General features: G+C 37.1%; 1 protein-coding gene across 1 annotated transcript in view; it reads right to left on the bottom strand.

Annotated features, from left to right (window-relative positions):
* LOC127579359 (ABC transporter B family member 1-like) overlaps positions 1 to 16,196 on the bottom strand; it is a 116,046-nt gene that overhangs the window by 31,326 nt on the left and 68,524 nt on the right. Inside the window, exon 17 of the mRNA XM_052032100.1 lies at positions 8,644 to 8,697. Within this exon, the coding sequence (XP_051888060.1) occupies positions 8,644 to 8,697 (54 nt within the window). The remainder of the gene's footprint in view (positions 1 to 8,643; positions 8,698 to 16,196) is intronic.

Genomic DNA, 16,196 nt, shown 5'->3' with positions numbered 1-16,196 from the left:
TGGTGATCTGATCACATAGCAGATTGCAGAAGTCCAGGATACTCAACAGTAAACAAATCTGAGACTGCACCACTATTTTAAGGTTAAGCAGCAGTAATGTACATGGTGAAAGGAGGAAAGTGCAAATGTGTGCTAATGCCCTCTGTAGCCCTGGAGAAAGCAGGTGTTAAAGGGCTCTAATTGGGTCTAGAAATAAGAAAAGCCAAGTTAGAATTATTTAATTATAAGTGTTCATAATGTTATTAGTACAGTGGGCAACTGAACCAAAGTGTTAAGTGAAATATAAAAGGAAAACCATATTTATATTCTAGCTAGCCAGAAAATGTGGGCAGGGGTGTATGTCGAGTAGTAAGGAACATGATTGTTGAATAATGAACATGGCCAGGCTTAGAAATCCAAAAAAGTATTACAAATATTTTTTTTAAAGAAAAAGGGCAAGAAAAACATAAGCATTTATGAGGAATCAGGTACACATTTTGTAATCATCACAATTAGACAGCACTTATAGCATGGGTGAATCAAAAAACAAGCCCGGTGTGACAGAAAAACTAAAAATCCTTATTACAGTGTCATACTGCTTGTACTCATCACAGGTAGTTTCAGAGTTTGCTGTGAAAGCCTTACTTCATCATTCTGCAGAATGCATATTGCCTTTAAAAGATTGGACATTCCCTAATTATTACAACAAACTTAGTTCAATTGGTAATAAGTGATAAAATATTGTTCTAATTGCCAGTGCTAATAAATCTTTTTGAAAGAGTAGATACTTATTGAGGGTCATGACCATGACTGACAAAATTGTCACAATTTTTCAAGCATTTCCATTGACCTGATTGGCTGAATTGATGATCCACACAAGTCAGGAAGGACATGGATTCAATTCATATCCAAGATGCTTACAACCTTGAAATAAATTCCAGCCTTGTTACTTTGGATAATACAAGTGAGTTTGTCGAGACGGTTTTATTGGATTTCCAATTTGTTTTTTCTTCAAATGCCGATGGCTAACAACGGCAGATATTCATGTCTCATGATCAAATCGCAGTGTGAACTGAAGTGCTATTTGAAGTCAGTAATTGAGATTTTACTTTACTGCAGAATAGATGAGAATAGCATATGTTGAACATATTGCAAACTACATTTATGCAACAAAGGCATGTCATTCATCAAAGCAGTGATGTACCATCACTTTCTATTTCAGTGAATAGAAAGATGACAAGTCAGGATAATTATGCCACATTATGGATTTGGCAATAAAAAGACTAGTAAAGCTTAAAAGCTATATTTAATTTTCTTTGTTACATATAGCCTGATCAGCATTTTGAATGCTCAATGTGGTTTGATTCAGCCTGTCTGGTATTCATTTAATAACAATGGACATGTTTTGCTTTTAACTAGTAGGTACTTAAAAACAACACATGGTTTCCATTTACTATTCAGTTTGTCTGGAATTTTAAGAAAAAAATTGATGATCACTAGAAGGATAAAGAAAATGCTGTACATGGCATTATGATGACAAAAAATAGATGTTTAAGGTTACTTTCCAAACCAATACCCTAATAATTTCAAAGTATGCGTGTTGTTTCAAAGTTTTGCAAGGTAGTTATAGATTTTTCTCATAAATAGTCTGTCTTGCACAAAAAGTTTAGTTAACACACACGTTTTTGTAAAGGTGTTTAAAACAATGAAGTTAAACAAAAGGAGGAATAAAATCTGGCCATTTCTGGTGGTTAGGAAGTCTAGCACAATGAAGTACAGATCCAAGATTAAATGCAAAGTATTTGGGAGACAGCACAAAAACAATTTAAGAAAACACATTTGTGAACTTGTGGAATGAATGACTTGGCCATTTCAAATTAATATCCTTGATGGGTGAAACACAGGGATAAAAGCTATACATGCTCTCAATCCTATTCTTCCATTCAATGTGATTATGCCTGATCTGAAACTCAGTTCCACATACCCACCTTTGTCCTTTATCCCTGGACATCTATAGTTGACATAAATCTAGAAATATCAGATTTAAAATAAACAGTTGACCTAGTATTAATTGCCATGAGGAACAAAACTCCAAAATTCTTTTGCTGTTTGCATGTATTTCCTTTTCTCATTCCTGAAAAGCCTGGCTCTAATTTTAAGACTATGGCCCCTAGTTCTAGACTCCTCAACCATCAAAAATAAATAGCATCTTTCAACTCTGTCAGTTCCCTTTAATATCTTGAAAACTTCAAGCAAATCAGTCCTGTATTTCTAACTTCCAAGAAATTCGACCCTAGTCTGTGTAATCTCCTGGAGTTCAGGTTTCATTGGTACAATTCCTTCATGTCCAATAAATGTTGCCCATATCCCTTGAAATGGAATCCTTCTTTCCCACTTCTTCAGCCACATGTTAACTTCTCTCATCAGTTTCTCTACACCAATTTTCCCCATATTGCTGTCCCAACAATGAAGACAAGAACCGGATCACCCTGCTGTCCCCTCTCTAGATCCTTTCAATCTGTTTTGATATATTTCTTATAACGGCTTCAGCTGGCCAATATATCTGTTGGACTCTCATTTCTGATTACAAAGGATGATTTCTATCTCAAATTATTGAATTCCTTGCAACCATCACATTATACTTTCCGTCCTCTTCCTTTTGAAGGGCTGCTCCAGAGTCTTACAATTATCATTCTGTCCGTCCGACTGAGAGTTTTGTTTTAAATCAGGTGTCAAGTCCATTTTGCCTTTCATATAGTATTGATTTCAGTAGATCCCTGGTCTCTACCTTGTTGAAGAAAAGTAGAGAGATTAATTTCGCATCAAAACTGCAATATTGGATAAAGACCACTGCTTATGTGGAGGACAAACGTTTATACTAGTTAATCTGAACAACTTCTTGTGTTGTAACTTCAATGCAATTAATCTATGGAAAAGGTTCATTCGATACAAATTCCATTTCTTGGAATTGTTATTTTACTCAGCAATGTTTTACCCATCATCAGTGTCAAGGGTAATGGTAAAGGGCAGACAATGTGGGAAATAAATAGGTTTTCCTTACCAAACTTTCAAAATTACTTACACAATATATACAAAACTCCTCCAAGCAGAATGTTTTAAATAGATCCCTACAGACACTACAATCACTTTTTTTTAAAAAAAAATGTTTACTACTAATGAGTTAATTTATTTTAAAAAATCAGTAATACTATTTTTGCATACATATTTATAGAGCACGCGAGAGCGGCACAGCCTTAATTTATGTGTAAAGAATTACTGTTCTCTGAGCAAAATGGGTGACTTGGCTCTCCGAGTGTTGGTTAAAGTTCCTTTTCAAAATCAAGCACTCAAAATTTCAATTTACAATTGATATCATTAATATTCCAATTATACCAGTTGCAGCTTGTTCAAATTTTGTCCTTAACCACAAAACCCATGCCAAGTTCTTCAAAGGACAACTCCATGTTTTTCCAAGTCTAACCAGCAGGTACGAACATGAACCTATTAACCCTTTGATTATTCTTGATGTCAATAGCTCCCTTTAATCACAATCATGGTTTCTTCATTTGAAGCACCATTTCTTATATGTACCAACCACTTCTATTCCTTCAACTAAGTAAAAAAATCCATGTTATTCCAAGACTTTCGGGGAAGATTCTTAATTCAGCATACAAGAAAAAGTTAGTTTCTTTTCTCATTTTGAGTTTCTGACATTCATCCCAACTCATATCTGTATTCTGGCAGTAATTCATTTAACTGTTCCTTATTCTTTGTAAAGTCTTAACACACCAATCTGCACACGCTCAACATTACTACTGTATTGCAAACAAAACCCATTCGATCATTGATGGTTAAAACTAGACCTTTTACAGGATCCCAAGTCTGTAATACTCCCATACTTTAATTTTCCTAGCTTCAACTATATTCACACTAACTTAATTCCATCGCCATGCCACCTAAACATTACTTCATGGCTTACCTCATTTATCAATTCCAAATGTCAGATTAGCCTTTCCCACTGATGTGCCAACTGGGGCTAATCGTATACTAACTCCTTGTTTGATTGTCTTCTTCTGTCTTGTTAACATTTTTAATTTCTTGCCTCTTCTTTCTTTCCTCCTACAGCTACCCTTTTGGAACCAATTGGCTGGTCAATAGTCAAGACCACTCTCTGGACTTCTTTCCAAAATATCCATCCATTCACTACAGGGCTGCAATGGCTTTTAATGAAACTTGGCTGTGGGACACAAATCTTGCTTTTTAATGAAAATATTAGCATCTAACGTCACCTGCTCGTCAAACCACGATGGCATAGGCTAGTAATCATCAAGGAATCACATTTTGGTCCTTTTGAGGTAACATGGAGAAAATAATGCTTTCTTCATTAAAGCACTGCGCTAAACATAGAACAGTACAGCACAGGAACAGGCCCTTCAGCCCATAATAACTGTGCAGACTATCATGCCAATTCAAAATCAATCATACCTGCTTATACATGGTCTCTATCCTTCAATAACCTGCCTGTCTAAATGCCTCTTAAATTTTGCTATTGCATCTCCTTCCATTATTTCCCTTGGCAGCACATTCCAGGCACCTACCACTATGTCAAAAAAACTTGCCTTTCAAATCTCCTTTAAACTTGGCCCCCGACCTGCAATCTATGCCGTCCAGTGTTTGACATTTCTATCCTGGCAAAAAAGACTCTGACCATCTACCTTATGGATCTCATTTTATACATTTCTATCAGGTCACCCCTCAGCCTCCGATGCTCCAGAGAAAACAATCCAAGTTTGTCCAAACTCTCCTTATAGCCAATACCCTCTAATCCAGGAAACATCCTGGTGAACCCCTTCTGCACCCTCTCCAAAGCCTCCATATTCTTCCTGTAATGCAGCAACCAATACTCCAAATGTGGCCTAACCACAATTTTTGTATCGTTTTGTACAGCTGCATCATGCCAATTTTTGTGTTGTCTGCAAAGTTACTAATCAGCCCACCTAAATTTTCATTCAAATCATTTACATACTTTACAAACAGAGGTCCCAGCACTAAACCTTGCAGAACACCACTGGTCACAGACCTCCAATCAGAATAACACCCCTCTCTCTACTACCCTTTGTCCTCTATGGCCAATCCAATTTTGAATCTAATCTACCAACTCTCTATGCATCCCATGTGCCTTAATTTTCTGGATCAGCCTACCATGAGAGATCTTGGCGCTGCTAAGATTTCAATAAGCAGCAAGATTTGTCTTGCAGCCAAGTCTGTGCAGCTTTTCATGATATTGCCAACAAGTTTGAATTTATACAGCACTATAAATGTAGTAAAACATTAAGGCACCTCTTTGGAGCATTATCAAGATTTGATACCAAACCACATACTTGGGCAGGTGACCAAATGCTCAGAAATAAGTTTTGAAAAGCATCTTGAAGGGACAGGGCAGAGAAAGGAGCTTTACCCAATTCATTAAATTCTAGAACACAAGTCAATTTTTAAGTATTACTTTCAGATCAATGATTTACCAGTTTCAAACAATTATAAATGTCAAAGCTTGAAACTATTTTCAATAACCTAAAACAATAAGTGAATTAAGGAGGTCCCCAGCTGACATTTATCTATGACAGCATTTACACTAAAATTGAAAGATAGTTTATAAATTAATTTTAAATGAAATTGTATGTTATAATTGTTACCTATTTAATCAACAAACAACGATAGTTGATCGTCCATGTGAGCAGTGTAATTTTCAGGTGAAAGTGTACATCAAATGCAATCTATAAAGACTTTGTAAAACACATAACAAGTTGCACTTTATTTGCAATGAACCCTCCTCAGAAAAGTTTGATCCCCAATTAATGAATCAAATGAAGAAATTAAACATTCAGAGAAAAAGCCAGATTGTAGCAAAGATAATCTAAAAGATGTCAGCAAAAAGCAGCAGGCTGCATTATTTCAACTTTTCTTTGTCATGGTAGACAACCAGAATTACTAGTAAAAGGCACCAAAGGTTCTCTTTTAAATTATAGTACATCTTTCAGCAATAAACATTAACTTTTGAGAACTCCTTGTTGGCAAATTACTGCTTGAAAGAATGAAAAACACTATGATGCTGGAGAAACCCAGCAGGCCAGGCAGCATCCATGAAGAAGAGCAGGTGGTCAACGTTTCAGGTCAGGACCCTTCTTCAGGACTGAAGACAGGAAACGGGGAAGCCCAATATTTAGGAGGGAAAAGCAGAGCAGTGATAGGTGAACAAAAGAGGGGAGGGGGTTGGGCACAAGGTGGTGATAGGTAGATGCAGGTAAGAGATAGTGATAGGCAGGTGCAGGGCAGGAGGGGAGAACAGATCCACCGGGGAGGGTGGGGGGGTCAAAGGTGGGGAGGATAAAAGGGAGGTTGAAGAAGGAGAGATAGGCGTGGGGATTACTTAAAGTGGGAGAATTCAACGTTCATGCCGTTAGGTTGCAAGGTTCCAAGACGGAAAATGAGGTGCTGTCCCTCCAGTTTGCACTTGGAATTCTCCTGGCAGTGGAGGAGGCAGAGGACTGACATATCTGTGATAGTGTGGGAGGGGGAGTTGAAGTGACTGGCAACGGGGAGGTGCAGATTGTGGTTACGGATGGAGCGCAGGTGTTCTGCAAAATGGTCACCTAGTCTGCATTTGGTTTCGCCAATGTAGAGGAGGCCACACTTGGAGCACCGAATGCAGTGGATGATATTAAGGGAGGTGCAGGTAAATCTGCCTCACCTGAAAGGACTGTTTGGGTCCCTGGATGGAGGTATGTAGGGGGCAAGTGTTGCACCTATGGCAGGGGCAGTGGAAAGTTCCCAGGGTGGGAGCAGGATGGATGGGTGGGTGGAGTGGAGGTGGAGAAGTGCACTATGGAGTCGCGGTGAGAGTGGTTCACAGAAAGGGGTGGGGAGGGGAAGATATGCTTGGTGGTGGGGTCCCGTTGGTGATGGCAGAAGTGGCGGAGAATGATGTGTTGAACAGGGAGATGCAGATCGCGGTTACAGATGGAGCCTTGTTCTTCCCTTTCCCAGCCTCTCTTTCTTCTACAAACCCCCCCCCCCACTCTTTTTCCCTCCTCACCCTTGACCCATCCCCCAGTGGATCTGCTCTCCCCTCCTCCCCCGCACCTGCCTATCACTGTCTCTTACCTGCATCGACCTATCACCACCTTGTGCCCACCCCACCTCCCCTCTTTTGTCCACCTATCACTGGTCTGCTTTTCCCTCCTATATATTGGGCTTCCCCTTTCCCTATCTTCAGTCCTGAAGGGTCCCGACCTGAAATGTTGACGCCTGCTTTTCTCCACAGATGCTGCCTGGCCTGCTGAGTTCCTCCAGCATCAGTGTTTTTCATTTAGATTCCAGCATCTGCCGTCCTTCGTTTCTCTAATGCTTGAAAGGAACTGTATTAGTGGATATCAGCCATCAAAACCTTACTCTTATCATTCTCCTTCCCACCTCCTGCCCTACATATACATTTCCAGATCACTAAATTTACTTGAAAGTTGTGAACCAGACACTGGCATTTTCCAATATTTCCCCATTGTAAATCCATGTCCTAAAGAAGACTGCAATGATGATTTGTGAATTAAATGAAAATAAATCATGTCTCAAATAAGTGAATATCTTCACAGCCAAATTTTGAATCAGCTGTGCATGTCAAGACAAAAACTTTTAAACCACTGACCCTCATCTATATCATTCCTTCATTCACTGAGGCTTTAATGCATTTTTTCTAATTTAATTTCAAACACAAATTATTCAACATTTAACCTCCCAATTTCAATTTTCTTTCTAATCTCATGAAGGGTTCTCAATCTGAAATATTAAATCTGTTTCTCTTTCTGCTGTCTGACCTGCTGAGTTGCCCCTGAATTTTGTTTTTATATCTTCCTATTCTCACTCAATTAAAAACAAAATCAAAAATATCTATGACTATAATCTGAAATCATGTTATTATGAACATTTAAACAGCAGACCTACATTAGCGCAACCTCAAAACATTAAAAATCATAAGACTAGCACTTAAAAACATGGAAAAGTAAAACCCATCCCAGAGCAAAAAACAAGTCTGCTGGAAAAACACAGCAGGTCAAGCAGCATCTGTGAGGCTGGGAGGGGATGCGGGAAGGAACAGTCTATGTTTTAGGTTGAGACCTTACATCAGGACTCTGCTTCAATTCATTTTGCCCAACCTGCTGAGTTCCTCCAGCAGCTTGATTTTGCTCCAGATTCCAGCATCTGAAGTCTTTGGTGTCTCCAAGTCCATCTCTGACTTGTACCAACCCAAACCCTTAAATGCCAGCTTCACAATCTGGTTCTCTGGTGCTAAGTTTGCAGCTTGATTAAAAACATACACTAAGCCTACTAGTTGTTTAATGATTTAATTGCACTTACAAATGTATGTTAATTAATAAAAATAATCACATACATGGAAATATTTAAAAACAACAAAAGCATCACACGAGAATGTTGACATTGATACAAAGTAGAAGATAGCAAACCAACTATGGGAGCAGAAAATAAGGAGACTACAAAATAGTATGGAAACTTGGATTATAATTATACTTCAAGAAGGGCTTAATGAGTTACATGCAAACAACTGGATTTAGATTCAGTAATTGATTTTGTTTCATTCATCCATATCCTTACCTCAAACGACACAATGAAATCATGAGCATTTGCCTTTTTGGCTGCATCAATCACCTGTTTAAAAAAAAAGGAAACAAAAATCCATTCAGCTAAAATTTGACCAGCTGAGCGTTATAAGGCTTTGCATTTTTTTTAAAAAAGTTTATTTTAGCAAAGAGAATAAAATATAGAGAAGCGTTAAGATTTTTTAAAAGGGCAACTCCTTATAACATTTTAAAGTTAAAAGGAATGAAGTAATAACACCAGTAGAACAGAATAGTGCTCAAGTATTGGCAAGATATTAAACATTAACAAAGTACAAAAAAAACACTTCAAACTTCAGCAATTCTAGTCAAAAAACAATGAAATTATAATAGAAGACAAGTGTTGCCTCTGAAAGTTGATATCCTTCCAAATTAGGCAATTATACTCATTTTTTTTTTAAATGAATGGTGCCCTTTTCTTCACATGACATTTCCTAGCATTGGGTAAATCAGACAAATTTTTATCCCATACTTTGAGTTGTCAATGAAATATATTACTTGTTTTGCTCAGATCCAAAACACAAAGACAAAGATAACTGATAGTCTAAAGCTGACTGCATTTTCATCCAAGATCTAACTAACGTATAAATTGTAAAAATTCTTTTTTTTTGATGTTATAAATTCAGTAAGTCTGGTCAATACAAAGGTTTCTCAAATTGGAACATTTAATCATTCAAAAGAGGCAAAAAAGGAAAACAAAGCTAATTGTCTGATTAATCAGCAGAAACTAACAAGCCGAAATCTGGTTTCAAATGTTACTTCTTAGTTCATGAGTCATTCACTAGTTTCCTTTGAAATATATATTCCCAAACAATGTTTATAACCAATGCTGGGAATACCAGTGGCACAAATACAGTGAAATATATTCAACCTGATATGCCTTTTAAATGCATGTGTCAAATACAAATATACACAAATCCACAAACCATTTAGTTAATACCAAAGCTGCAAGGTTACTAGCTATATCCGAGAAATGGTGTAATTTGATCCAAAACTAAATTAAATGAAGTATTAAAACAATGCAATATTTACCACAATAAATTTATTTTGCTAATAGAGCAATTTCTTGGTTGAACTGGACTAAGCAAAAATGCTATTGTCTTCAAATCTATTGGAATTCCATTGAAACTGGGTTACACTTCACAAATGAAAATGAAAAGGTCAAAACCACACCCCTGAAAATTAAAGCACAAATTTTGGAAATCCCTAAAGGGAAAGTAAATACTGTGCCAACATTATACATTAACAGGGGAGCTTTATTATCCCATCCAGATCCATTCAATCATCACCAATCTACTACAAGTGAAAATAATTTGAATTAATTCTCTCCATTGACTCTTCCTCTTCTTAGCAAAGCATTCAACATGCAACAAGGAAAATATTTAGTCATTGAGATTACAATTTTAAGAAAATGATCTTTGAAGTTACGATTCCAGTGATTGAAAACCAAGATAAATTCCACTGGGCCAGATTTTGTGGAAAAACAATGCATGTCATAATCAACTCAGGCAACAAATTCATGGGATTAAGATATGTGCATGAATTGATATCTCCAGAACTCACCAGCTGACTGAATCCACTTTGCCAAATGCTTTCCACAAACTGCATTGCTCCTTCACCTCCCTGATATTTAAGAATTGCTTAATTTTTACATTAATTAGCCATTAAATATTCTACTTAAAGTTATGACTGGTATTAAAAGTACAATGTGACAACTGTTAGTGAAATGTCAATTAATCTCTCCAACGTCGAAAGGTACACAAAAACTTTCCACTCATCTTTCAATGTCGTTGATTGTCATTTATTTTTTTAGAACTTTAAATTTTCAAACTTGCTTTTCATTTGTCCCTACTTGTCTTTTTTTGCACTACAATTCACTACATTCTGTCATTCCTGTCTCCATCTTAATCCTTCATCATTAGTGATCAATAACATTGGTCCCAACATTAATGCAGACTGTTACCCTATTAGCTTATCCTTTTAGTAAGTGACACTACAAACATTTCAAGCTGAAGTGTGCAAAAAAAATCTAAACACCCTGAAATACTGTGGCCCAGTTAGATTTTTTATTTTCTTTGTATTTCAAGAACCTGTCAACCTCCATGTTAAATATACCCAATGACTTGTGACAATGAATTCCACAGATTCACCACCCGCTAGCTAAAGAAATCCCTCCTCATTTCTGTTGTAAAAGGGACATCCTTTTATTCTGAGGCTGTGCCCTCTGGTTCTCAACTCTCCCACTACTGGAAACATCCTCTCCACGTCCACTCTATCCAGGCCTTTCAACACCTCCCGCTCCCCCCACCCTTCTAAACCCCAGCAAGTACAGGCCCAGAGCCATGAAACACTCCTCATATGTTAGCCCTTTCATCCCCAGGATCATTCTCGTAAACCTCCTCTGGACCCTCTCCAATGCCAGCACATCCTTCCTTGCATATGGGTCCCAAAACTGCTCACAATACTCCAAATATGGTCTGAACAATGCCTTATAAAACCTCAGCATCATATCCTTGCTTTTATATTCTAGTCCCCTCAAAATGAATGCTAACATTGCATATGCCTTCCTTACTACTGACCCAATCTGCAAAGATTGGAAAGTTTGTGGATAGGAAGGAAAGAGGGCGAGTTATAACAGGCAGGAGAAAGGATTAGCTCTCAGTGACAACGAAAACCCAGTCAGGCTGTCCGGTTCAGGAAGACACTCATTCAAATTACTATTTCAAGGAAATGGACTCGAAATTGCAATACTTCAGGGGATCCAAAAGTCGAGGCCAACTACCATTTATTTTTGTGCTCTGAATCGACACTGCTTCCATGCTGATAGACATAAAATGCTGCTGAATTTTTGATTCAGTGGCAGAAGATCTTCCATTTATTTGTTGAAGCGAATTCCATAGCAAGGAATAAACAAACTGAATTTCCCACTGGAAAACACCCAGAAAGGTTTCATAGAACCATTATCAAAAGTTTTTGGCTCAGCACAAGAACATAATTAGATGATCAAAAGTTTGGTCAATGAATTAGGTCAGATAGGGCATATCAACATATAGATCAGGAGCAGATAGAGTCCATTCAGCCCCTCAAGGCTGCTCTGCCATTTAATACAATCATGGCTGATCCAACAGTAACTTCTACTTTACATTCTCACATACCCTCAGTGACCTATCACATCCTTGCCCATCAAGCTTCCCTCTAACTCTGCCTTAAAAAGTCAAAAACTCACCTGCCACGACCTTGTGAGAAAGAATTCCAAAAACCCCTAGAGAGAACAAAACTGCCTGATCTTGGTCTTACATGAGCAAACTCTTATTTTTAATTGGGGGCCCCTAGTACTAGAATCTCCCACAAGCTTTTCCTTATCCATCCCATTGAGACCCTTTAGGAACTTGTGCCTCTCATTCAACTTGTCCCTCATTCTTCTAAACGCCAGCATACACAAACCTAACCTGTCCAACCATTCCGTATTAGACAACCCACCCATTCCAGTTATCAGTTACCTTTCTGAACTGTTTCCAACATATCAGCATCCTCTTTAAGTAAAGAGAGCGTCCAGATCTGGACTCAAAGTCCTGTGCAACTGAAGCAAAACCTCCCTTCATATTCAATCCCCCCAACATTAGATAATATTACTGTTAGCTGTCCTAATTATTTGCTGTACCTGTAAATTATCTTTCTGTATCTCAGAAGTCTGCAATCTCTCACCTTTTAAGCCATTTTTTTCATGCCAAAATGGACAAATTCACCTTTTCCCAGATGTTGTTCCATTTGCTGGATTTTTGTCCAAGCACTTAAACTATCTACATCTCTTTGCAGCCTCCGAATGTCTTATTCACAAGTTACTTTCCTACCTATCATTGTGTCAACAAATTTAACATCATTGGCACCTCCATTCATTTATGTAAACTGTAAAAAGTTGAGGTCCCAGCACTGATCCACTCATTAAATTATGCAAACCTGAAAAAGACCCATATATGCCTAGTCCCTGTTTCCTGTTAACCAGTCAATCTTCTGTCCACAGCAATATGTTACCTCCTTACACCATAAGCTTTTATTTTCCCCACAATATTTTATCAAATTGCTTCTATAAATCTAAGTATTGAGCTACATGCCCAAGTGTTCACTTTTATCTACAGGAAGTTACTTCTTCAAAGAACTGCAATAAATTGGTCTAACATGGGTTGATCAAACATATCGTCTTTCCTTGATTACTTTGAATTTTTTCTTAAGTACCCTGCTATAATGTCTTTAATATTGGCTATGCTATGAAAATCATGGATCCAAAAGTGGTCAGAATTGGGAGCACAGTAGAGATCTGAAGATTTTAGGATGTTTCAGAGATAGGAAGAGCAAGGACATGAAGTGGAGTCTTGAAAACAAGAATAAGAATTTTATAAATAAGGCACTGCCACATGAGAAGCAAATACAGGACAGTAACTTGAGGTCATATTTAGACATGAGAAAACAATATTTAATTTGCTGAAGTCTTGCAAAACCCTTGTGGAATCACTGGCATTCCGCAAGTCTTAGCTTTATCCACTTGTATCCAAAATCTGTGGACTTGGGTTCAATGGATTGTAAAGGGTAACAGCCACCTAGTTTTATTTCATAACATTTTCATTAAAAACCTTCAAAGCAGAAGAGTAAAGTGAAGAGATCAGACACCTGGATGATTCTCCTCCTTAGAATGCAAATGCATAAAGTTTTGTGCAAAAAATTAAAACTGGCATCTTGAACATCATCCTTCCTGGTCTTGAGCACAATCACATCAACCCTCCACCTCCTTTCCATCAACCCAATTCAAGAAAACAAATTCAGAGGCAAAGATTCATAACTTCAGCATTGCTCTCCTGATCATCTCAGTAGAAACGTCCTCCACACAGTGGACCTTCCTCATTTTTTTTAAGCTGTTGTTTCTTTTTAAGACATTGAATTGTGCATGACTGATTAAAATAAATCTTGCAATATACATCCAAAAATGTATGTCAATCTATTAAAAAGACAGCTATATGTACCACAAAATAAATAGTTTATGTGGGTGGAACACTACAAGTATTTGCGCTAGTGCCTTTTAAACAAAATCTGGCACCTGCAATGCAGGCAGCGTACATTTGACATCTATTGTGAAGCAAGAGCCTTCAAAAGGGATACTGCAGCCTTATTTAAAACTCATATGCACAAAATAACAGGTTTCTGAAATGCGTATCCAGGCTGGACAGAATATATTATAATTGTAACTAAAATTCCATTTACTGCTTTTTATTCTTCTTGAGATATCTTTACTTCCAAATATCAATGCCTAATTCACAGATATAATTTTATCATTGGCTTTTTGATTTACATTAGCAAAGATGATCATTATTTTCAAACAAGTTCTGTTCTGATGATGCACTCTCAATCTTTCAGTTTTCTTCACTTTGGGTATATTGTAGAGTTGAGCTTATCTAATACTTACACAATCACTTTAGTAAACTACGTTGACCATAGCAAACTAAATGAGAAAATTGCCAAAAGATATTTTGTGATACATTCTCTTCTTTGGACAACACATTTGCATCAGCTCTTTCAATGAAATAATTCAGATTTTATTGCATCCACCCCCCCCCCCCCACCCAAAATTATTCTTCCACAATCAAATTAATTAAATTTGATGAGAACAACCGAAAAAAGTAAGAAACCTGCCATGACATTCACTGGAAGCAAGATTGTTTTATATGTTTTTATTCTATTCATTACTATTTAAAATTCTTTATTAATGTGGAATTTGTATGAACCATTGCATTTGACATTTATATAAAATCTACCTTGTGAATCATGAAGCATTGATAATGCGGAGGGAAAGAACTAGATACGTGAACTTGTCATACTATTCTTTATTAGTGCAGCAGAATCCAGGATGACAAACCAGTACCCAAATAGAAATTAATACCAACAGCAAAGTTGCACATGTAACTCTGTTCACTGGCAGCTATATAAATACGACCAAAATGAAAGTTTCCTACTCATTTCAGTATACGGACCTAACAGCAAGTAATTAATCAGCAACTTTTGTTATTAATCATGCAAAACTGATGAAGAAATTTCAATTAAGAGTATAATGAGAGATCTACTCAAATAATCCAAACTAATTAATTAAATAATTCATTATTCATCACAGAGTAAAATATGCAAATCACAAATCATTATCCACTAAAAAAGAAATGGAAGCGAGATAACTTACTTATTAACTTCAACATACTAACAACCATTACACCATTTGCTCCCCATCTATTTGTTGAAAGGCAATGATATTAAAGTTTTGCAGAAGTAACACAGGCAATGTTAAGAAGAAAGTTGGGCAATAAGGCCCTTAACTTATAAGAAACCGATTCTACAGAACACGAGGAACATTGTCTCGCAAAACTACAACTGTGCTTAGGAGAAACTGGACGGTCATAGAAACTGTACTAATTACACAGCTGTTGACAGTTCCTCAGTTGTCAAGTAGCATTAATAAGCAAAATCATTTGAAATTTAGAACCATAAAGAGAATGGAATTGTAAGACAAAGATAAGGGAATAGTGTGCTGGCTTGTTACTAAGCCATTATTATTGGAATTCTGGGTGTGCAAATTTAGTCCCAGACTAAGGGAACTTGCAATGTACGGTTTCCACAAAGTCACTATTCTGTGAGATAAACGCAACCTTCAATTCTTTCTCACATCCCTTTTTTTCTAAAAATCACCTCAATCCCTCCTACTGATAGCAGCCTCTTATGATTCGCCCCCTTTTCTCAAAATGCATCATTTCATTACAATGTTGAGTGCAAAGTCACCGGTCAATGTCAGAAATCGAGATTTTCAGTGTTGAAAATATAATTAAATTATCACTCAATAAAACAACTTGTATGGTGAACATTCAATCTACAGGTTAACTGTGCCAGTACTCAAAGCTTTTCGTAAACAGCATCTTGCCAGTAGAACAAAAGGCTTGGCCAATGCTTTGCGCCAACAACCTGCATCAGAACTGGAAGCGTATATGGGAGATCACCCCTCTACACTGTCATGATGCAAGGTCACAACCTGAAACTCCAACCATCCCTCTGCCTCCACAAATGCTGCCTGACTCAGTTCCTCCAGCAGTTTATGTTTTGCTTCAGACTACAGCATCTGCGACCTGTCTTTAGCAAAGGGCTTGTATTATTTAATTGCTTAGCTCTGTATTTTTCTCCTCCAAAGATTTACACTGGCATAAATTGCTAATGTTATATACAGTATTTCCAATAGCATCAGGAAAGATAAATAACCAATGTATTCTAACAGATATTTAAAATAAAAAATTCAACTGGACCAGAGGCCTCATTACAAAAGCAAGATTTGTTTTTCTTTATAATTTAACTGTGCTTTCTATAACAGAGAAGGTAATTTCTACATTCAAACATATCCACTGAAAGAATTAACTAGTAAGATAATTTAAAAATTCAGATTCAGAGTTTCCAAGTGAATGACTAAAAGATGAGGATTGCATATTATCCCTGTAATTGATTTATACA

Source organism: Pristis pectinata, chromosome 17, assembly GCF_009764475.1.
Source record: "Pristis pectinata isolate sPriPec2 chromosome 17, sPriPec2.1.pri, whole genome shotgun sequence".
NCBI classification, from domain to species: Eukaryota; Metazoa; Chordata; class Chondrichthyes; order Rhinopristiformes; family Pristidae; genus Pristis; species Pristis pectinata.
The sequence above is the reverse complement of the archived record's forward strand: the minus strand, read 5'-3'. Positions and strand labels throughout refer to the sequence as shown.